Raw genomic sequence first — 24,968 nt, forward strand, 5'->3', positions numbered from 1 at the left:
TGTTTTTATACTATGGCAAGGGGATGTAGAGTTAAAAAGAGTAGGTTGTGTGAAAAGTGTTATATCAAATCGTAAAAGATGGACCATTATTATTAAGGTTGAAATCCCTTGAATAAAGTTAGATGTTTTTTAAATGGATGAATCTCATTAGTTGGTCGTAATGTATGGAATGTTCAAGCGATTTTGATCTTTAAAGTCTTCGCGTTTTAGTTGATAAGCTTAGGTACGAATACTTAATAATTTAGCACTCACGGAATTGACGAATTGTTGATGCTTCCAATATAGACAACACGTTTTTATAGTTTAGATATATACTCATTGCACTGGTTATATACATGCATATACATATATATACATATATATAAATATTTAATATACAAATATCATTACTTTGGCTATCCATAATTTTAGGAGCCGACTGTACATGTATATTTGGCTTATAGTATACATTTTATGTAATAAATATGATATTACGATGTTTTTTTACAATATTAAATCGCCCAATATCAAATGAAATTGTAACACCAATACGCCAATATTATATACATTTTAACTAGTTATATTTGTAACAATTTGCCGAACATTTGCCCAAACTTGTGGAATATAACAAATGTTTGTATTACGTCATTGTATTGAATATTAGTTGGATCTCCGTCCATGAGGTAAATTGTAAGTGTGACACAAACAGTGACAATGTACCGATTCCTATCACAATGTTGTGAGGTCAACTGTTCAATATGTAACATACAACGTTTAGATTTTCGGATTTAAGAAAAAAGCGCATTGACTTAGTATTAGATCTGAGCTTTTCAACCATAAACCGTGGCTGGTTTGAAAAAAAAAAATACTTTCGAAATACAATTTAACAATATTCGGTGCAAAATCTTATTATTGAAAAAAAGTTATGTTATTTCACCTTAGTAAGTATTTGCTAAATCAATAATGTTGTACTTTTTAAATTATTACCATTCATTAAAATTTTAATTTTCGTATGGTCGCAGCCGCATTAAATTGTTTAGTGTCGTTTATTTCTCAATTATAATCGATTAAAATAAAATTGATATTCATATAGCATATCGTAAAGCCACAATAAAAATCGGCTGAAAAAAAGTATACGTCTATAAAAGTTGTCTGGCATTAGTCACTTTGTCATACATTTATATGATGAATGGCAGACCTCAAGGGAAAACCGACTTTATTTAATTAGGAATAAGGTCGCTATTATTCTAACAAACGAAACTATGAATGTAGTGAGAAGTCATAAAAGTGCACTTGATTGTAAGAAATTATTTAGAAAGAGGTAAAAGTTATTAAGAAAATTGTATCATTAATATTAGGCTTAAAAATGTGTGGTAGTCTTAACTTATGTGATTCTGATCATACTCGAATTGTTTGATGTCGTGATGATTTATTTTTGGCATTGTAAACTTTTTGATGTAATAATTTGTATTTTACATGTATTTATTCGCTTCAATATTTTAAATGTACTCATATTGGCTAGTTTATTTTTTTTATATTTACATGTGTCCTGTTGGGCGACTAATTTGTGACGTCATTTATATGTTAGTTTTAAAAAAGACAATTAACTGAACAAATCACTTTAAATATAACAAGATGAGATTTTTTTTAATGCGGTGGCTTAGATAAAATAATCAATTAAATGGACAGTAACTCATTGGAAAGTAGTATTTCCTGAATGTTGCCATCTCAAAATACACTTACATCTTAAATGGGTGAAATCGATTTAATCAAATTGTCCATTTCAATTCTTTTCATCAATTTTTAATTGTAATAAAATAATTAAAAAAAAATTGCGACTTCGGTGAGATGCAACTAAACCTTCATATTTATTAGTGGCAACATAAAAAAAGAATTAAATCTAACAAATTATAATTTATAATTAAAATCTACATGACATTTACTTTAATTGTTTAAGTATCAACTTAATAGATTTTATTTTTAATCTAGAATTTAATTAAACTCTCAAAGTTCTAACTCTTAAGAGGCAAATCTCTTAATAATATCTAGTTTAGTAAGTATTATGTTAAATATTATCTATTATTATGGCAATACATTAAAAATGTTGCCATATTCTGTATGGTAATATTTACTAAGTTTTTAATATGCTTACAAAATATACACTTAATGTCAATGAAAAGCCATCAATTACTATTTAAGATACAATGCTTCCTGATAGATCTGACAATATATTATTCAGTTATGCCTTAAAATACTGGTAGTGATATAGTTAAGAATATATTATAAACTGCATGTTAGTTAATATACATATATACATGATAGTTTTTATTTGTATTAAATTGTATTGACCTTCTATTATAAAAATTAAAAAGAATTTTCTGGAAGGATTAATTTTAAAATACATAATCTGTACAATTTTTTCAAGGTTATGTCAAAATATAAACGTCAGTCTGACATTTGAGTGTCAAAATTTGACAGCGATTGTGTTATTTTTTCTTTGTTGTATAAAAGATGCTATTAGCTTCATCAAGGAAACCTAAAGAAATGACAAAATGTTTTAAACAGTTAAAATTTTCAGATTATTGGAAATTCGTCATAATTGTGTTGACATTTTGATCAAACATGGCCGCTGAGACTGGCTGGAAAAAATGTAGATTTTCTATCATATCATTAGCATATCATAAGATAAATACAACTAACATATTATATTTGCTTATGCTTGTAAAAACATACGAGATGATTTTTTTTAATTTTAATATTCTGATTTTATAAATATTATTTCATTTTTTATTTTATTTTATAATACTATTTTTTTGGATTTATTTTTTATACGTAAAGTTAAATTCTTTATATGTCAATTAATAAACACAATTTGTAACATGTAATAATTTTATTTAATGTATGACTAATACTCGTAAAAAATGTGAGTATTAAAATAATTTAAAGATGACTCACCAGGGTTCCTTCTTCAGTATATTTTTACTACATTATAAAGCAATATAATCGGTTTACTTATCATAGGTTTCTGAGACCAAATTCTTAGTTTAAAACATTGTTATTTCTGTTTTGTCAAAGATAATGATAGGAATGTTGATATGTTTTATATAGAGATTTTGGTCTCAGAAACCAACGGTTATTAATAAATAACAGTAAGTAGAGTTGATTAAATTATAAGCATTTAAGAAAGTGCTAGAAGTATTAAAACTGAGTTGTATTAAAATTAACTTTATTTTTTATTAACACTTGTATAAAAATCTTGATTTTTTTTTATTTTTCTTTTCCATTATCTAATTTTTTGTACACAATATTTTTTTGTCATATTTATCACTCAATTTTTTGGAGATGGTAAATATGTAACAAGTGTTACAACAGTGGAAGACAACGGTTAAAATATCTTGTTCTTTCTCACTTCTGTTGACTTTTGTACAATGTTTTACTCAATTTTTTATCACTTGACTCAGAAGAGGGTAATGTTTTTTATTGTGTAATTTTGTTTTAATGTATGTGGATTTGTGTGTATTAGTGATGTAACGAATATTCGCATTCGCATTCGCATTCGCCAATATTCGCATATTTTTCGATATTCGCATTCGCATTCCTATTCGCAAAAAACGATGCGAATATTTAGCGAATGTATTTAACAAACAAAAAGGAAATTATTATATGGTTGCATATGAAATGATAACACAACTGATAAGATTTATATATTTTTATTTAACCATACTTGAATTAAAAAAAAATATTATGGAACAGTCTTGGTAAGCAACTAAATTAGAAACACTTTCTCTTTTGTTCTTGTTAGTCTAATTAAAATATTAACAAAATCACAACTTAACTCCACCACAGAAAAAATAATGAATGTCCATGCCTTACATATATATTTTGAAAAAATCTAATTCTAAATTCAAGTATCTTTTGTGAAAACAGAACTTCAGAGATCCAATCAAATCTAAGTATAATATTAATTTATAACCTTTTTGGCTTTAATTATATATTTTTCCATCCCACTATATATTTTCTAAGAATTAAATATGATAATGAAATATAAACTTAAAAAATCAAATAATGAATACTTGACTATTTGTAAATAAGCTTTTTACAAAAACAAAAATATTTATTTCTATTTAAAATTGGGTTAAATTTGGGAAATGCAATAACACCAAAATAACCTCAAATCAAAACAATACTTTTCGAATGAACTTTCTGTGACTAACTTCGTTCATTCAACCTGTATCGGCTCGGCTATGTTCAATTTAAACATGGCCGACACGAAATGTCAAAATTTTGCGCGCGCTTTATTTGAAATTTAACATTCGCATTCGCATTCGCGAATATTGAAGATGAATATTCGCATTCGCATTCGCATTCGCGAATGTGAAAAATCCAACATTCGTTACATCACTAGTGTGTATGTAAAATCCTATAAGATGTTTTGCCTAGAGCCTAAACAGCTAGACCCTTTTTGACGACTGAAGTGTTTTCAGTTTCAGTTTGTATTTTTCTCCAGAGAGATATAGGCAAATATTACATCACCACAAAACACATATTTTGGTAGTTGTTGAAAATATTTTAGATTTTTTTACATTCTTATCTTTTTTTTATATCACTGACTAAGAAAAAGTAACTTATAACATTATTTTGTTTAATTCGAATTATAAAAAAAAATCTTTGTTTTAAAATACTGACAATAGATATCTCATTCATTGGAGTCTCATGCAGTCTAGTTTTCTTTTTCTAGTTTAGGTTAGGTTATTTCAAATTATTTTATGGTATACTCATGTATTTGGAAATTATTTTTATTTAATAAAATTCGTATCATCCTATATAGTTATATGCATGTAGTATTAGGCATTCAGGAATTGTAAAACGTCCTATATATCGCAAAGGCGGGAAAATGAAGCAATAATTAAAGAAATAATTTGCGTAAAGCCATTTTATATTTACAAAAGGTTGTAGCGTTTAAGGGTAGCCTTATTAGTGTTAAAGAGGATTTAAGGGATTTGATTATCTGTAGACGACTATAGGACGGCCAGTTGATATTACATACATTGTATTATATTTTTCATTTGAAATTAAATAAAGTTACAAATCTAGGTTGAGAAGATGATTTTTATTTACTAAAATCCTTTTTTTTTTTTTTTGCTCCATTAATAGTTTTACTGCTTTGATACAATAATAGTAATGGAGAGAAAAACTGCCTTTTACTCACTTTAAAAAAAAAAAATCCAGCTGAGGATCCATTTGGCTCATCAATAAAGAATACTTTTTTTATAACGTTTAAAAATAACAGATTACAGCCAACTCTTGATGCTGACGCTACCTACTTAGAGCTTTAAGTTCTTATTCCCATTTAGTACGAGGCGTAAAGCAAACCTTTCTATACTTCGACCCAGCAGAATTACTGCTAAGTACTTACAATATCTACATTCCAACGCCACTTGTAATATCTTCGAATGGGTATTGCTCAATATCCGCCAAGTCCCAGAACCTATCGATGATATCCGCACGATTTATAATGGACGATCCATTCGGATTACTGTTGAAGTTAACTATATAATTCCTTATCACCGGCGATGTGTCAGGTTCCACCAGAATTATACCTGTGAATAAAAATAGTGATTCTGTGTCTAGTTTCTCAAATTCAAGAAATTAAGTAGCATGGGGTTCATCAAGAGTAGCAAAATTTTGTATTATGGAAAAGGGAAAGAATAAAAAATTTGGCAATCACCACTAATATTTAACTTGTAATGTTAAATGCTCTATAACTCCTGAACTAATTTCAAGACATCTGTCACATTTAAAATACTCATATAGTTTAGTATAGATAATGACTAACCAAGTGCCCACAAGATAAGTATAATTATGAAAATCAATGTCCCAATAACTCCAATTATATTCAACATCAGCATTATATAAACTCGTTTGGAAATTCTAGGTTCACTGTAACAATACAAAAATATTTAAACTAGAAAACACAATGTCCAAATTGAAAATTAAGGTTTAAAAATGAGATACAAAATAAATTAACAGTTACCTTATTAGAATATTTTGATCCATAGGTAAACGTTATTATTAATAGGCTTATAATGAATTTTAACCCGTATAAAGGCTTTCAATTAACAACAGATAACTTAAAAGTGTAATTTAATGATATGAACATGTGTCACAAATGACATTTTATATTTATTTTTCTACTAAAGGTATCTAAAGATTTATAATAAAATATTTTTGATCAATCGAACTATATATTCGTACACAATAATTTAAGTTTTAATGACAATGACGTCTTAACGACAAGTTTCTGCAATTACAAGTTACAAAACATTTTATGCGTCATTTCATTTCAATTATTTCTTTAATTATTTTGTTCAATTATTTCAAATTTGATGTCAATTATTTCTCTTTTGTCGAAGATTAGTAAGAATATAATAAACGGTTCAAGAAATTCGCAATCACATTGGAGCATTGAATTATTATCTTTTTTCCTCAGTATATCGTCTTCGTGTGTTTGCTAACTTGGAAGATAAGGGTCAGTATTTATTACTAACTTATTCCTTACATTCCTTATTCCTTTTTTTATCGTACAACATAATGTATGATTGTTGTACAATGCACATCGTTGTCATGGGTTCAATGACCAGCTTGCTTTGTGATTTATCTTCAATTGATTACTCATTGCATAGCATTTTAAATAAAATACACAATGTATTTCTGCCTACTAGTTGTCAGGTATTACGGAGATAACATAGAAGTCGCTTTAAATTGCATACTTTTTTTTTTATAAGAGAAGGGGGCAAACGAGCAGCGGGAACACCAAGGTGTTCATCGACGCCCATGGACTTCTGCAATACCAGAGGAATCGCAAATGCGTTGCCGGCCTTTGAGATGGTGATACGCTCGCTTCTTGAAGGACCCTAAGTCGTACTGGTTTGGAAATACCGCCGAGGACAGACTTACGATTTTACTTAAATATACGGCAAAGTTGTATAAGTAAATTTAGTGCTAAAAACATTAAAATAATAATTTTTACATTCTTTTTAAAACCTATTTTCCCTTCCCTAGTTCCACTAACTGAAGTTAATTATTTGAACATTAAAAGTATGTTTTTGTAACAAAAACAACAGCTATTTCCTTTTGAGCAACCTACTTTTGAAGTAAAAAAATACGTACATGCAAAAACCCACGTAAACAGTAAGTTATTTCAAATTAAACTTTCATACCTTTCTATTTAAGTTTTATTTCATTATGCGTACCCTAAACCCTAACTTTGATAACATTGTTAAGAAATAACGACTCTCATTTTGCAGATATCGAAATTCATGTTCATCGGGCCCTTAATAAAATGCTGCTGTCATATTACCGAATTTAGCTGTGAGTTTAGCCGTTGTTTAAATGCCGCAAGATTGTTTTTTTTTCTTATATCTTAAACTTTTATATCTACGTACGGAAGACAAAGCAAAATGAAAAATGATCTTTTCATCTACCTAACCGCGAAGTAATATTGATAAAAATGCATCCTGTTCACAAGATGCAAACACAGATGCACCTTTATCATTTACCGCTGAACCGGCCGGTGTTTATCATTAACCAGTTCAAGTTAAAATTAGATATGCGTGGTTGTTAAAGTGTCGCTCAGTTTGTGCGCTGGTCGCGGGCGTGGTGGCGTGCTGTGTCTCACGTTGACAGATCGAGCGCTAGTGTGCATTGCGCATGCGGGGAACGCGTCATCGCCTTTGTTTACAAACAACTTTACATTATCTGACCTGACCTTAAACAATTTAAGATTTTTTTATTGAAATCGGAGGAGAATCACAACATAATCGGTGAGTCTAAATTTATTTTGTGCTTCAAGTTAACAGAAAAAAATGTACGTTTAAATATATGTTAAAGTTGTCAAAATTACTTAGATGATTATAATCTATTTTTCTTTATTTTTTAATTTGGCATCACGCTGTTATTATATTCTATTGTGAGATCACTAGTGTATGATAATTTGATTTTTATCGCCAATCCTGACATATTAATATTATACTGCCTAAAATACCTACGCAGATTTGTAGTTTAGGTGTTACCAATGGTTATTTGGTTTATTTTATTTATTATAATTTTACATCGCCCATAAAATTACGCAATTATGTACAATCGGTAATCAAATATCACTAAATTCCTAATAAATAATGAAATACATAGCAAGTTATTCATTATTTTTAGAAGCATTGTACATATTTATACATACGAGTATAAATCATAAATAAGTATATGAATGTAACGAAATACAAAAAAAAAGTTTATTTATATTATGGTCAACATACGCTCATTAATTACTAAGATTAGCTTGACGTATTTATAACAAAAATATCATCTAATTTTAACATTAATAATTATTATAAAAGATTTATGTTTTACATATCGCAATTAATTAATTAATTACTATATAAAGGTTATTTATATATTACAGGCTGTAAGTAACTTAAAATTACCGTTTAAATATAACTTGTTTCAACTTTCTCGTGGTTACTGGTTGTTTGACCAGTTTTGTTGCCTTGTTTGTACCGCTGCACAGATTGTAAATAGTATAAAAAGGTTCGATATAAAGTTTGCCGGTTCATCTAAAATAAAATACGAAAAGGAAGTTCAGAATTTGATCATTAACATGTACCTTATTCCTTTTAATTATAAGATCTAAATAAGTTATGACAACTATGTAACCTTTCTTAAAAAATCTTTTGTCCACGATGTTTTTAATGATATAATATTTTGAATCATTAACGTCAGTCGAATCAAAAACGGGTTAATTTCAGTTTATTTGATGTAAAAACTTAACAATGAATTTCAACTGTCGTAACAACTGTTTAAAAACATTATCTTTATCTCTTTTTTTATAAGAAGAAAATGAGTGGGATGATATTTTTGTTACAACTATTATGTTAGTGGAAACTGACAGTTACACCGGACGTCTGATTTACGGACGGTTACATTACTATACGCATCTAAACCTCTTAAAAAGTTCATTAATAAAACAATCTATATTTGTTTGCAATGGCTGGTTTTAATTTTAAATATAGTTATAATAAAAGAAGAAAAAAATGTAAGGACAAGTTCTCACAAAATTTACAACCTGTCATGATTTCGATTACATAAATATAACATTTAAGAGGAAAAAAGTATACATTTTCATTTGCATAAATATTTTGGTGTTTGTTAAATTTACTGAGATTAAGATTTATGAATGACATAAATATACATATTCTAAACAGGTAGATTCAGAGCCCATATTGTAAAATAGTACCTAGTACGAATTTATATTAACTTATTTTCATAGATTTCTTACCGACTTTTGAACATTGTCCTAAGGAATTATTTCAATCTAGATAGAACAAGAAAGTCTTGTTAGTTCAGCTATTTATAACTCAAGAACAGCTGAACCGATTTGACTGAATATTGATAGGAAGGTACCTTAGAACTAGAAGACGGACATAGGATACTTTTTACACCGTTTCCGAATGACGTGACATAAAAAGTTTTGTTTTTAATTCAGCGCGGACGGAATCGTGGGCAAAAGCCAGTTAAATATAATGATTTTCAAATCTACGATGGAAATTGATACGTGATCTGATATTTAAAAAAAAATAAATTAATATATCATATCCAATTCAAATTATATATTTACTCGTATTAGAATTTGGAATACAATTTATAGAATGTACGTATTAATCCCTCGCCATGTAATGTTGATTGAAAATATAAGATTATGCGGATTGAAATTACAAAATTTCCATTAGCGTAGGACTGATCAGACTCCTTATATACTTACATAGAAACCGGTCGTTCGTGCGGCAGTAAATTTATTTCAATATTTTAATGAATATCATTCTTGTTAAGGTATTATCGTTTCGGAATATTTTTTATAATTTCAGTGAGTGTCAAACTAAAATTTGAACTTGAATAGTACTCTTTTAACATAGTTAAATTAAGTGATTTGATAAAAAAAACTAATTAATGTTTTTAGTAAGTGTTTTGTTTTATAAAAAATTGAGAATTATAATAATATTTTATGACTATAATTTGATATCACGAGCGCACTGTTAGGATGGCGTCCGTGGGTCCTTTTTACATAAAAAGAAAACGCACTTTACTAACTGCTAATTATCGGAATAACGGAATCGACTTATGAATTAAAAAGATTGGACTGTTCGCGGTATTACCGCGAGTTGGACAATCAATACTTTAAGTGTTATCAATGACGTTCTGGGGGCTACTGCAGACTTGACATTTATGTAACAAAAAATATTAATCTAATATATAAAATTCTCGTGTCACAGTTTTCGTTCCCGTACTCCTCCGAAACGGCTTGACCGATTCTCATGAAATTTTGTGAGCATATTCAGTAGGTCTGAGAATCGGCCAACATCTATTTTTCATTTTGTTTTTTTTTTTTAACTGCGTGCGGACGGAGTCGCGGGCGACAGCTAGTATCAATATAAAATTAAAATTAGATTTTTACTTAATTCAGAAGAATTCTCATTTAAAAAATGTCGGTCCTAGATTGAAATATACATCGCTTTATGATTCTTCATTGTAAAGACATTGCTGAACATAACAATGATTAGGAATTTTATCGCTAGTAGCAGAGCTGGGCATTAACTCGTTAATCCGTTAATCGTTAATTAACGAAGTTAACATTTTGCTTAACGGATTAACTTTTAAGTTAACTTCAAAAAGTGTTAACGCTTTTGTTAACTTCCGTTAAACTCAACTTCCGTTAATAAAAGTCCGTTAATCGTTAAATTAGAAACTTGTAGACGTGCTGTCATTTTGTTTAAATTACGCAACACGCCACCCTCGTAAGTTCAGCTATGTTGGGCGACTGACGGCAACTCGAATGGTTAACGAACGAGTTGATAATTGATATATGTGAAGTTCAAGCGAAGAAGTCAGAGCGTTCGGGAAAGACGTGACCAACAGGACAAAATCAAAAGAAGGTTCGAAATAGTATATTTCATTACGAGTATATAAAAGCACGAGTATGTAATAGCCCACATTCAAAACGCTCTTCGTCCCTGCAATACGCCACTTTTTGAGCAACTGTATTAAAACACTTTTTTACTCATGCTTATTCTTTGGCTTTTCCAAACTCGTGCGTTCTCTTTCCCAACTGTCAAATTATTGTCTGTTAAAAAGAAAAACCAACCATCAAGTTCTTACAAAAAAAAAATTATTGATGTTTTATGATTCATGCAAATGTTTCTAAAAAGAAGCTACTAATTTGTTACAATATGAGATTTAGTGATTTGATTCAATGAATTAGGTTAGGTTTCATTTTATTTCATCTCATTAAATTTCATTTTCACTTCATATCAATAAAAATAATCTACTGAAGACTTAGCTGTTTGGGCATAGTCCCCTTTGCCTACCCAGAATGGGTGAAGAAAACAAAAAAAATCTCTGCTTGTATTCTTTTACGGTTGGCGCCATTTTCCAAACAGTTTAGTTAGATGAGTTTATTGTGTTTTTATTATTCTATTAAATTGCTTCCTTTTTTAGCAACTGTATCAAAAATAGTTATTTAGTACACGTGCGAAACTGTCATTACAATTTGTTCCAACTGTCAACCCTCACCTTCGGCTCGGGTAGACATTTGTCGGAACATTTGCAATGACAGGCTTTCCGCACCCGTAATGAAATATACTATAATGCATTAATACTTGTCTCTAATAATAATGTGTTATAGAATTTATAGTCAAATTACTATTTTAAATAAGTGTCGCCACATAGGTGTGAAATTAGTATGTATAATTTTGGTATGGTTAACTGTTAACGATTAACTTTAACTTGCGTTAAATTTTCGAGAATGTAACGCTTTAACGATTAACGAAGTTAATTTTTTAATTAACGAATTAACGATTAACGAAGTTAACTTTTCGATTAACTGTGCCCACCTGTGGCTAGTAGATATAAATCAGACGGTTTCAAATAATGCCTTAGAATGTATCTTTATACGAAATATGAAGGTCGATTTTTTAGATGTTTGACCTTGAGTCTATTTTAATGTTTACACCGAGACACTCTAATAATCTAATACATGCTCTAGTATAGGTACAAATAGAATAAAACAGTGTGCATATTAATCTTTTTTAATTTATCATTAAATACATTTGTATATATTTATGTACGAAAAAGTATTTATTTAGTGTGTCATCTAAATCTTTTGGCCTTTGATAACTTATTCATATGAATTTCAAATTATTTTTATAAGAGAAAACTAAATTTCTATATTTTTTCTATAAGTTTTACTATTAAAAAAAACATTCAAAAGTGATTACAATGGAATTAAAAGGACCGTTGAGATTTATTAGTTATAACCGACCATCTTTGTTACCGATATGGCGTTGTTTATAAGTCCGCGGTTCACAACCGATATAAAAAATACTTCTACATAATACTAGTGTATTGTGTATTTCCTTTATCGTATTTCACAGTGAAAACAATTAAACGACAATAACAAAATTACTTTATTAGCGATATTTAATTTGTGTTTTAAAGGTAATTAAAATCGTGTACAATTGAAAAGTTGTAATCAAAGTTAAATTTTGAAAAACACCATAACTTGTTTATTTAATTTTATTCAACTTTAAACCGATATTAAATTGTTATTTTTTTTATTCCTCAATATATTGTTATGTTACTTAGTTATGTTGTTATTCCTCTGGTTTCCAATTAAATGTTTAAAAAGTAAATTAATTGATTATTATACAATTATCAAACATAAATAATATGATACCATTAAACAGAAAAAAAATATTGTTCACAACATGAACTTAATCTGGAATTACACAATTAAATTATCAACACTGTTTATACCATGACTATAAATAATATATATATATATATAAAATTAAGCGTTACGACAATGCGAGAATTTAAGTCTGCATGTTGATAATGAAATCGATTAAAATCCATGCTACTTCAGAAATAAAACCTACTAGCTGTCGCCCGCGACTCCTTCCGCGCGGATTTAAAAAACAAACTCAATAGCCTATGTATTCTTCTAGATTATGTTCTAATTATGTGCATTTCATCCAGATCTGTTGAGACATCCCGAAGATACCTCCTAACAAACATCCATCTAAACATTCGCATTTATACTATTAGTAAAATGTAAATCTATAGTTCGTATCAATTAATACTTACTTTTAAAGAGTAAGTGCGTACTGTTTTTTCTAGCTTTTTCAACCTCTTTACTATAAATGGTTATCACAAATTCACAAGTTTCAAATAGTTGCCATTACGTTATTAAGCTTTGTTTTGTTCTGCCGAAAGTGCGAACTAACTACGTTTTAAAAAATATAATATACGATCCTTCGTATATTATATTTTGTACTGCTGTACAACTTTATAACTCGTTACCTTCATCCATTAAAATATAAAGTTCATATAATCAATTTAAATAAAAGCTAGCTCAATACATTTTAGATTGTTGTTAAAAGGAAAATTGACAACTAAAACGGCGACCATATTGTATTATGTTTGTGGGACGTAGTTGTATTTCCAAGGTTAACACGTTGTATTATAAATAAATAAATAAACAATATGTATATTGTGCGATATTGTTCCCATGTAAGTGACTTTTTCTTTGTCTTTTTTTAGAATAAATTCTTTAAACCTAAACCTAACATAGCGTGTCTTTATACTAGGTTAATAGCGGTGACATATTTTATTTTCCAATAAACAACAATTTGTAACAATTAAAATTGTAAATCTATCGATTATTATAACTTTGTACAGGTTTTTCCAACAATTAACTATACAGTACTAGGAAAAATCTTATAGTTTAAGTTATTTCGAAATTGTTTACAATACTTTATTCAAAGTCAGTTGATCGAAGGTTGTGAAGCGTAGAGACTGGATATTGAGAAGATATTGTGCTATCAAGTTATACAGGTGTAAAGTTACTAAGCTAAAAACACTTTATATGAATACGTAATATTGTAGAAAAATTTGCATATACTTTATACTATGGCATCTGTAAGTATTTTTAAATATTTCTATGTAAATTATATTCTTCACCTTCCTCCAAGTTATTGGGTACTTAGTGCACTCAGACCAAATCTCTACACGTAGTGTATGCAATTTATGCTAGTTATTATAGATTTGTTACAAAGATGGAAGTCACTTTAATAATATTTATAATAATTATTTTATTTCTAATTAACAATACGTTTTTGAAGCAAATAGATAATTTACTGGTAGAATAATCCGCCAAAGAAATAACTGTACATTATTTTTTATGTATCACAATGTTACTCGTTATGTAATAAGATAAATCTTAAATTAATTTGCGAGGTGACGTTATTCTTAAAAATAAGAGAAACATTATATCATATTTGCACACTTTTTTAAACAAACAAAACACAGATAATGTTCTGTGATAACATTCTGTTATATAATTACTCAATCATTGTAAAAGACGAATATATCTCCTTACTTTTTTAGGTTCAAGCTAAAATACTAAATGATCAGCCACTTTGAAATACATCAAAACTGTTGTGGTAATTAATTATTTATCAACCACTAAAAAACTATATGCGGTCAGTTACAAGATGGTAAAAATAATTAATGTTATATCAACTTAATTACTCTAAAAATGTATTATTTGTTAATGTATTGGTTGAAATCTTCGTTTCGCTTTGTTCATTTTTTCTTATTTTTTAGTTAACAGTAAGTACAACAAATTAGTTTATTTATTGACTAGTTTTCCTGCGCGGTTTAAAAAAACGTAATACATAGCCTGTGTGTTCTTACAGACTGTACATCTGTGCCAAATTTCATCAAGATCCGTTCAACCGTTCCTAAGATACCTTCAAACAAACATCCATCCATCTATTCTTTGCATTTATAATATAAGTAAGATTTGAAATTTAAGTTAACGTTTTATACAACGAACTGTCACTAACTTATTTTGTACGGAGACGAGACGGTATGAGTATTAAAGATAACTAACGTTGATACTGGGGCTTGGCGGTGATTATTTATAACGTTATGCGGACTTGTTTAATTATACACATATTTTAAATAGAAAAATGTCAATATAAAAAAGTAATAGTGCAAGTTGACGTCGTAAATTTAAATTATATAAGTAATAATACAATTGATGTGTTTTAAAATAGCTGTTTTTAAATATCATCGTTCTTATTCTTGTTGTTCATTTAGTATCTTTGTAGAGGTCGAATACCATCTGAGGTCAACGTTTGGTAACTATCAAATTCTTGCTTCTTTTTTTTAAATAAGTCGCAAGCCGATAATGTGATTGTGTCCTTCGAAGTTTTTTTTACGTTATATAAGTTTATTTTTTGTTATTAGTATGTTAGTAGTGATGTGTTAATATTTATAAGCTTTGCATTTTATATTCTGGGTTCAATTCTCAGTCGAAACAATAATTTTGGATTTGGTAAATTCTGTTGGTAAGTAATTAATGTACTATTTATTACTATTTTCCAGTAAGTCGATGATCCAATTTAATCTTGAAAGGTCGAAGAATCTATTGATCGTTTATTTGCACCAATTCAGAACGAAATTACGATAAACATAAGTAAGAAAAAAAAACTTTAAAACCTAACCTTAAATATAGAACGTATAAAATAGAATAATAATAAGGTTTTCATTACACTTAACATAATCTGAAGATTTTAGTCAAAGATGGCAAATGGGATTTCTTTTTCATCGTTTTCTAATGATTTTTCGTCGGAACTCTATAATTCGTTTTTCATTGAAGATAAATGAGGTTAACGTGTCAATCAATGTAAAGGTGTGACCACACTAGTTCGCAATAATACTTCTTACTAATATTATAAATGCGAATGTTTAGATGGATGGATGGATGGATGTTTGTCAGAAAGTATCTCCGGAATCATATCCGAAAGTATATCCGAAATCAACGGATGTTGATGAAATTTTACATGGATGCGGAACATAGTCTGGACACATAGGCTACTTATAAAGTTTTATTTTTAATTCCGCACGGACGGAGTTGCAAGCGACAGCTATTATTTATAGTTAAAAAGCATCCCTCAATTATTCTAATAGTGCATATCTTATAAAAATTTATACTGATTGCGTTTACTTTGAACTTTTTATATTATGTTATGTTTTATTTTTAGTCATTGAATGCTCCGTTACATCGATCGTCTGCATCGAACCATCAGATCTCAAATTGTTTCGCTTTAAATTTAATAAAAATTCCAATGCAATGTTTCTTAATTGTCTGGTTTTTTAGTGAAAATGGGTCTTGCAATCGGACAGAAATTATTTTAATATGTCACTTTCAATATTTAAACCTTTTAGACAAACCAAATATTACGTAACAGTCTAGTGTAACCGCACCCTATAAAGACGAATATTCTTTTCGATTATTAAACGGACTCTCATAATTGAATCAGTAATGAAAAGTCGCTTTGCTATTTATTAATCAATCAAGTGATAATGACGGAGAAGAATTTTAATTCTTATTTGATTAACATTCAATTTAATACTGCTCTAATTTTTAGTTACATTTAGATCATAACGTACCAAAAAAAACATATTTAATCACACTAAAGTGACATCACAAAGTGAGAATCGATCAGCTGGTCGATTCGAAAATTTTTCCTTTCTAACCGGACTACCAAATGTTGTTATATCATATCTATTAAATAATATTTTCACAGGTTTGAAATCATTTTATCTTTCTTTCTGAACGTCGATATTTGTATCGACGACAACAAAAGCAATCTCGTTACAATGACGGTTTAATTTTGCGAAATCCTTGTGGAAACTTACAATTTACAAAGCCTTAAGCATCGTAAGCGTGTTCCTATTTATTTAGGAATTTTTTTCTAAGCTTTATAAAAAACATATATATCAAGAAGTTGCCTCGAATAAATAGCAACAATCTATGCAAAAGGCATTATAAGTTTATTTATAAAAGAAAAACAAATTTTCTAAATAAGTAGAAAAATGCAAGCATAATTATGTATTGGATAATTTTGTATTGTTGAAATATTGCTTGTATTTATAACTTAGATAAAATATCTTACTTCTTACTAATATTATAAATGCGCTTGAATGGGTGGATGTTTGGTTGAATGTGTATCCAGAACGGCTCAACGGATCTCGTTGAAATTTGGCATAGATTTAGATCACAATCTGGAATAAAATAGGCTAATATGTTTTTTTAATTTCGCGCAGACGGAGTCACGGGTGAAGGTTAGTTGTAATATAAAAGATGAATGTTTATAATCTAATATGATTTGTTGAAGCTATTATAGACACGATAATGTAATAAAATAAAGAATTATGTATTAAAAATATTATTCAAGATGTTATGAATTAGGTACGTCTACGTTATTGTGGAAGTATACATATTTTCTACTAGAATATAGCAGAATATTGCATCGATACATAAACTTGTGACCCATTTTTAACTACGGTTCATATTGACTAATGTTGAAGATACTTTATTATGTAGGCTCCTTGTACTCTATAAAAACACTGACTAAATAAAAAAAAAATTATTTTGAACTGAATTAATTCACAAAACATTCCGTTGCATACAACATAGTTAATTTTAATTTTCTTATCTATATTGATATTTTGTGACTTTCACAAGTGCATTTCGCTCAAAGATAGTTATGTTTGTATGTCAATATGTACTGGTTTTACAGCATTAATGCGGTTTTACGACCTCGTTAACGACAATGTTGTAATGGACTAGATAACAACTCTACTGCAAAACAATATTCATACTGTACGAGCGACTAGTTTTTGTCCGCGATTTCGTCCGTGAGAAATTAAAAAAAAACATCAGGATGAATAGTAGTAGTACTATGTGTTATTTGAGACTATATTCTATACCCGCGTCAAATTTCATTAAGATATATCGAACCTTTTCAGAGTTATCGAGTAAATATGAGAATCAAAGTATCCTTCGGGAACTGTATACATTTTCGCAATCATAACCTATGTGTTTTTTCCAGACTGCGTTCTACATCTATACCAAATTTCATCGAGATCCGTTTAGCTGTTCTGGAGATATACGTAGTAACAAACATTCATTCAAACATTCGCATTTATAATATTAGTAAGATAGTTTGTGATCTAAAGAAATTATTTTTCAATTTAGGCAAAAGGTAAAATATTATTAAAAAGTTATATCATCGCCGACGGAGATAAGGCAAAATTCTTATTTTTTACTCTTAGGGCTGCGACGAAAATATATGTAGTAGAGTTTTTGTTAAACATTAGATTAAAAATTTATAATAATCCTACAACAATAATAGCTAAATAATCTTTGCCTAATCTTGTAGATTTACAATTCCACCGCAAAAATCGCAAGATCATATAACAAAAAAAAATAACTTAAGCGCAATTTCTTCTTTGACTATGAAAATATAAATAAATCAATTAATTATTAGGTAGATATGAAGTAGGTACCATAAGAATATTTCGGCAACATTATTATAAAATATGGTAGTAAAATATTTAAAGTATTTCCGACCCAATAAATTTGGTAGTGAGTGTATAGACAGTGTCTCTGTCTTAAAAAAATCTTTGTACTATAAATACTAAATTATTATTACTAGATAACAATATCAAATTCAACGCGCGATCGTAAATTCTATAGATTTGAAAGACACTGATAGCCTTTGGTTATATAATTCTAAATTTATAATGTTTTATCTAGACCCAAATACTAGAGTTTCACAAATAAATCAAATATAAAGACGTTGAGAGACGGTTATTTTCGTAAAAAAAGATGTACATTAATTCTAATTTGTTAAACAGGTTTAACTTTATTTAATATATCTTATTAATTACCAAAGATGTTTGACAAATAATTATAATTAAATATAAACAGCTTGTTATTATCAGGCCTAATTTAAAATGCAAAGCCAAGTAATTTTGCTGTGTGTGTAACTGCTGATTTGTTAGTATTCGTATTTCTGCATTGAAGCACGCGTTATGTTCATTTTTAGTGGAACAGTGCATTTGATACGCATGATTTGTCTGTCCGTCTGAGTTATAGTAAAAAAAAAAAAACATTAATTAAACTCATAACATCATCATAATATAAAGATTAGATTAGCTTTACCCGTCAAACAGTTTTAAACAACGGAGATATTTTTATGGACTGTAAAGAAATACTTTAGTTTTTATCTTATCTGTGGTGTGTTAAGTGTTGTTGTGGAAAAAAGTAACGGAATATTCACAAGAAAAAAATATATTTACAATGGTAAAAAGCAATACGGGATCAATTTTATTGAAGTTGTTTACGAAGTGGATCAGTGATCCTAACACATCGACAACCGCCGAGAGCAATAAGGTTTGAAGTCAGAATTTATTAAATCTGTTTATAAAAACTTGACCCTTACGCTAGTTTCACACAAAGATCGGATAGTACGGCAGAGCAGTGGACATTATAGTACTGCGATTGTTATAAAGCTTAAATGGAATGGAAAGATTTTACTTTACCGTAGGCCGAAACATACTAACATAGTCATCCCTTTTATTCACATTAAGAAAACTGAGATATAATACTATCGCCTACTATATCTCTATGGGTGGTTACACAGATCGTTTTCCTACGATACAGTCACGGTACATCTCTGTAGCTTCCATATATGTGGATACCGCCTTTCTTTAGTTGACTTTAGTGACATAATCTAGAAGATAAAATATTCAACGGAATTTACGTATAGTGCGCCAGTGAATCAACAGAGGTGAACAAGGTTGAATTTATTTGTTCCAATAGATACTACAAACACTAAAGTATAAAGCGAAAGAAACAATAAATTCACCTAATTACTGAACGGTTTTGTCACATATTACCTGTTCTAAATCACGTACGCACTTCGTCTACAAAATTGCAAGGCCATATGCAAACAATTTGCTGATTCGATATCAATACATTGGTAAGAATATGCAGAACATAAAAAGTGATGTTTGCATTTCACGATAACGTTGAATATACAAGTACAGAGTTTTGCACTAAGTGTATTGTAAACCATTCGCCATACAAATGTAAGTTTCGTATTCGAATGCCACAAATAATTTTCTGGAAGAAAAAATTTACAGATTTTATTGTTCAGATTTATTTCAGTCATTTAGGCAGTGCCTCAGTGTAGATGTTTAATAATAATCTACACAACACATTACACACAAACTATTGCCGTATTCGATTTCCGAATACGTTTTTCGTATTCGAAAACCCGAATGAAAGCAATCAATATGAAATAGTTACGCACACATTAGCTTTTCCAAATGGAATAAAATCTGTACGTACGTTTCGAAAGCACAAAAAAGAACGTTTGCGCTAGTCCCGCCGAATTCCCTATTACGGAAAACGTATTCGGAAATCGAATACGGAAATTGTGTGTGTGCTGCCGGCCTTAATGACGACCCAATACGAAAGCTAAGGCGAAGGCTGTTTATACGGAATTAAAAAACATCTAATTAAGGACAACAACTTTTTGTAATTGATGTACTCCTACAAAATAATTCTTAATTATTCTCAATGAGTGTCAATTGAATGTGTTTCATTGTTGCAGGTGTCAAACGCCAACATGTCTGTGATAACAGATTCCATAGACCTGGAGAGAGAATACTCTCCCAGCAGATGGTCGACGAGGTTCGCGACCGCCGGAGAAGTTTTACAACATCACGTGCAATTTGTCATAGCTGGTAATACTTATTGTTATTTAAATATTACGCAATCACAACAGCTATTAATAAATCAGATTGTACAAAATAAAAATAAAAAGTATGTGAGTTATTAGCACGATAGCATCAGGTGCGGTGGGGGAAAGTGTGTTCAAGTGTGGGCCACGGCCCACTTCACTTTTTGCCTTCCATATAAATAAAAATGTTTAAGTTTTTAAATTTTGATGTGGACATAATAATTGTTCTACTACCCTGGAAATATTCACAAATAATATAAAACTGCTAAAACTCTTAAGATCACTAAATAGAATGCCTGCTTCTTTTTAACTATGAGATTTATATTTGTTGCGTAATTTATCCGCAGATCTTTTTCTCTCACATTAATGTCGAAATTGACACTGTAATTTACGTCAAAGGAAACTGGAGACGATGAGCGATGACAAATAAATGTTTGTTTCGTTCCAGCGAGCGACAAAGCCACCAATAATGTGCCACATAAATTGGAAATAGAATACGGCTCTACTCCAGGACAAAAATTGGACATATTGGGAACAGATCTTCCAGACGGTGAGTTCATTTAAAATACTCTATTCTAATTATATGTACCCGATTGACAGGTACGTAATAATTTTTATTTGCATCAGTTCTGTTGCGACCCCCAATAGCGAAGGCTAGGCGGCTACAAGGAGTTGAGTTGAAGGGGTCATTAGATTTATCTTTTTCAACGGAGTATCGTGACTGATTGTCAGTTGGATGTATTGCTTTTTAGATTAATTACTAGATCATGCATGTGATCTTCAGAATAAGTGTGATAAAACTACGCGAAACAGCGATCTCTACAGACCAAGAAAGAAAGTTATGAGTGTTTTTTTTTTATCCATAAAGTGCATTTTAATAAACTTCAATAATAAAAATGATTTATGCATCTCTTTATACATTTATCAGAATTTATAAATTTGTCTTCAATTACCTCTACATTTGGATTTCGTTATCTCGGAGGGACTTTTAGTGCCAAATTATGTCAACGTCCTTTTTTATATTTTTATAAATAACACGTTGAAGAACTTTCCTTTGCTCAATAAGTGGTATTTAGACCTTTTCTTAAAGCCTTGTACTTTCGAAAAATTCGTGTAAGCTACTAGGGTTTTAAATAAAGATTGTATTAATTTCAACACACTTTTTTTAATTCACCATCATCTGTATACGTCCCCACCGAGAGGCTTGGAACCTACCCCAAGTTAAGGGTGACTAGGTCATAATCAACCACGCTGGCACAGTGCCGGTTAGTTGACTTCACACATATCATTAAATTTCTTCGTCGTTTTCGTTCACAAGTCACCTTGGCAAAGCCTCCAATTTAATCTTTTAAATGAAAGTACTTAAACATCTTTATCAAATTTTAAAAGATAAAGCGTACTTAGATCGATAGCCAGATGCGAATTTTTTAACCTTTAAATTGAAAACACATTTAACTTGTTAATTCGGATTACAGATTAAGCGATAATTTGTTAAAATTTATCAGGTGTTTTTATTAAGTAATAGGACCAACGCAGCCTTCTTCTCTTTCACTCTGCTACAGAGGGTATCGCTAAATAATTTTATACGTTAAGGGGTCGCAATGTATGAAGGGTCAAAAATCATTGCTTTAAAACAGCAAACGTAATTAAGACCTTAGTGATCGTTGTGGTCTCATTACGCGTATTTACAACTCGTAATAGATGATTGATAGATCAATAATAATGACATTAAATAAATATTTTGTTAAGAGATTGTTTTGATAGTACTAACCTACAGTTATCTTTGTCGTTTATATAAACAATGTTATTCTAAAACATCTGTCCTAGGACAAATCTCAAAGATAACATCTATATTGGCTCATTAAATTTAATAACAATCTTTGTTTATTTTCATACAATTACATGAGAATAAATTACTGATTTTAAACACCAACTTACATAAGGATGATTTTTTTTGTCCAACCGACAGACAGTAAACTTAACCATTCCGGTGATTAAGTTTTTATTGGATCACCATACCTAGTTCTAATATGTATCATATTGAATAGAAAAACAGGACTGAAATTAAGCATCCGGCACCTCAAGCAACGCTAAAAAAGTATTACTTGTTTCCACTAATACTGACTAATTAGTACTGCTACTAATATGTTTTGCAGATTCTCCGATCCTGGTATACATTCACGGTGGATACTGGCAGGAGTTATCCAGGGAGTTATCGCGCTATCCCGCTGAGCCGCTGCACCGCTCTCGCATCAAGACCATAGTGGTGGGATACGATCTTTGTCCCGCTTATACACTGCCCGAGATCGTACATCAGATAGAGAACGCTGCAAGATTTGTATTCGAGTATGCAGAGAAAATGGGTTCGAGGTACTGCTTACAATTGTTAAATACTAGGGTAACAGAATGATAAAGTAGCTATATAATAATTCATATGGAATCTTAGTAGAAACTTCCAGAAAGCCCTATCTTTGGGTTATTTTTTTATAACAATTGACGCGACAGCATCAACTGGATTCCACTTTTTGCTTTGTCACTGATTTGTGCACAATAAAAACTGCGTAGGTACAGACAAAAAGCGAAAGGTCTGTTCTCCGTGTTTAGTATGTAATTGTCCTTCACAGAAATACTGGTATTCGTAAAAAGCAAACCGGAACTGTATGGTTTACTATATTAATATAACTTAATATTAATATAATATTTGTATATGGCACTTACCTTCAATAATAGTAATTTGTCGGTAGATTTATTAACTTTATACTCATTAAATTAAATACTTTTCATGGTCAGTTCTTGCTTATTAAATTCCAAAATTTTTGTACTCTAAAATATTATATGGTCTAGGTCATTAAAATTGAAATATAGCCACAAAACACAGCTCTAGTCCGGATAAACTTTGCTTAAATTAAGTACCGGAAAATTAGGTTGACCTGATTAACCATTATGTTTAAAAGGTTGTTAGCGTTTGACATTTCACTATAGAAATCGAAAAGATTCATTAGCATTTAGAATCTTTTAGACAGGGACTAATTAAGTTAACGTTTTGGCGTTACGTTTTCTTTAACCTAGAAATACATTTACAGCCCAATAAAAATAATGCATCAGTGAAACGAGAATAAATAAAAAAACTACAACTATTATAAAAATATCACAAAATACCAACATATATATAATAAAAATATGTTTCGTCTTTCCAGAGGTGTGTACTTCGCGGGTCATTCAGCGGGTGCACATTTGGTCGCCAAATTATTGAGTAACGCTGACTTCTTTGAGAATAATCCTGGTGTTCATCGTCTGCAAGGCGCTTTTCTTATATCTGGCGTATACGATCTTCGGGAACTCGTCCACACATCGGTTAACGATGCTGTACAACTTCCCGAAGAATGGGCGGTACCTTTATCACCGTTATTCGATTGTTTCACACATCTACAAGCGAGAAGAACAAGAATCTACATCTTAGCTGCACAAAACGACAGTCCGACATTTAAAAAGCAATCTAGAGAGTTCTACGAGTTACTCCATAATACATGTTTGATGCAAAATATGTATTTAGAAATCAAAGATGATCTAGATCATTTCGACATTGTCGAATGTCTCGCTGAAAATGATAATTATCTTAAAAATTTAATGGTACATGATGTACGGAAACATTTGTAAACTGTTTGAATCCCACTGCTTTCCAATATAATTAAGTTCAATATCCATTATGTATAGTTTCTTAAAAGACATAGGTTAGAAAAGATTTTTTTTAATCTAAAACATAAGAAAAACTTTATTTAAAACCAAATATTTTCTATGTTTTTTTAATAAAAGTTATATTTTGTAACATTTTAAATATTTTGTCTTTTCGGTCACTTTTTAATCTGATCCAGGAATTTAAAACACTTTATTCTTAACTAAGATAGGTTTAGAATTAAAATATTTTGATGTATGAGTAACAAACCAGAAATTCTGTTAGAGTAAAACTAAAATGTAACATATTTGTATATGTAATATTTTGGAACGTTATCAAATAAATTAGTCGATGTAATAATGTCAAAATATTTAAGTCCTGTTTTCTTTTATCTTTTAGTGATCCTGATAATTACACATTAATACAATACCAAATTAACTAAATGTAAATAATACAGAAACCTAAACATGAAGCTATATCTTTAACCTGAAATCAATTTAAATTGTAATCAAAATAAATCTTTTTGCAAAAGTAATTCGTTCAAAGTAAACACCTTCCATTAATAACCTTTCCGTTTGATAATGATCATCGACCGCAAACAAACG

General features: G+C 29.6%; 2 protein-coding genes across 7 annotated transcripts; one reads left to right on the forward strand and one right to left on the reverse strand.

Moving 5' to 3' along the window:
* Nucleotides 1–5,400: 5,400 nt before the first annotated feature.
* Nucleotides 5,401–6,078, reverse strand: LOC106719697. The gene is made up of 3 exons (XM_045686640.1): nt 6,014–6,078; nt 5,816–5,919; nt 5,401–5,579 (listed from the first exon to the last, which is right to left on the reverse strand). Exons 1-3 carry the CDS (start codon nt 6,034–6,036, stop codon nt 5,401–5,403), a joined length of 306 nt encoding a protein of 101 aa, XP_045542596.1. The 5' UTR covers nt 6,037–6,078.
* Nucleotides 6,079–7,592: 1,514 nt separating this feature from the next.
* Nucleotides 7,593–24,430, forward strand: LOC106719646 (kynurenine formamidase). Of its 6 annotated transcripts, none has more exons than XM_014514028.2 (5): nt 7,593–7,802; nt 20,562–20,694; nt 21,139–21,240; nt 22,847–23,060; nt 23,888–24,428. In XM_014514028.2, exons 2-5 carry the CDS (start codon nt 20,577–20,579, stop codon nt 24,345–24,347), a joined length of 894 nt encoding a protein of 297 aa, XP_014369514.2. In that variant the 5' UTR covers nt 7,593–7,802; nt 20,562–20,576; the 3' UTR covers nt 24,348–24,428. The 6 variants fall into 6 exon arrangements, with proteins under 6 accessions (XP_014369514.2, XP_014369513.2, XP_014369516.2 ...); XM_014514027.2 differs by lacking the exon at nt 7,593–7,802 and adding an exon at nt 13,956–14,004 and having other exon boundaries at nt 23,888–24,429; XM_014514030.2 differs by lacking the exon at nt 7,593–7,802 and adding an exon at nt 15,209–15,230.
* Nucleotides 24,431–24,968: the final 538 nt, after the last annotated feature.

The sequence above is a fragment of the Papilio machaon genome, chromosome 3 (assembly GCF_912999745.1).
Source record: "Papilio machaon chromosome 3, ilPapMach1.1, whole genome shotgun sequence".
Taxonomy (NCBI): Eukaryota; Metazoa; Arthropoda; class Insecta; order Lepidoptera; family Papilionidae; genus Papilio; species Papilio machaon.

Excerpts from the sequence above, each read along its gene's own strand:
- LOC106719697 (XM_045686640.1), bottom strand. The coding sequence starts at position 6,036 with ATGGATCAAAATATTCTAATAAG. Across the intron at positions 5,920-6,013 it reads GATCAAAATATTCTAATAAG|TGAACCTAGAATTTCCAAAC; the intron begins GTAACTGTTAAT and ends GTATTGTTACAG. Across the intron at positions 5,580-5,815 it reads ACTTATCTTGTGGGCACTTG|GTATAATTCTGGTGGAACCT; the intron begins GTTAGTCATTAT and ends TTTTATTCACAG.
- LOC106719646 (XM_014514026.2), top strand. The coding sequence starts at position 19,244 with ATGGTAAAAAGCAATACGGGATCAATTTTATTGAAGTTGTTTACGAAG. Across the intron at positions 19,337-20,561 it reads CAACCGCCGAGAGCAATAAG|GTGTCAAACGCCAACATGTC; the intron begins GTTTGAAGTCAG and ends TCATTGTTGCAG. Across the intron at positions 20,695-21,138 it reads CGTGCAATTTGTCATAGCTG|CGAGCGACAAAGCCACCAAT; the intron begins GTAATACTTATT and ends GTTTCGTTCCAG.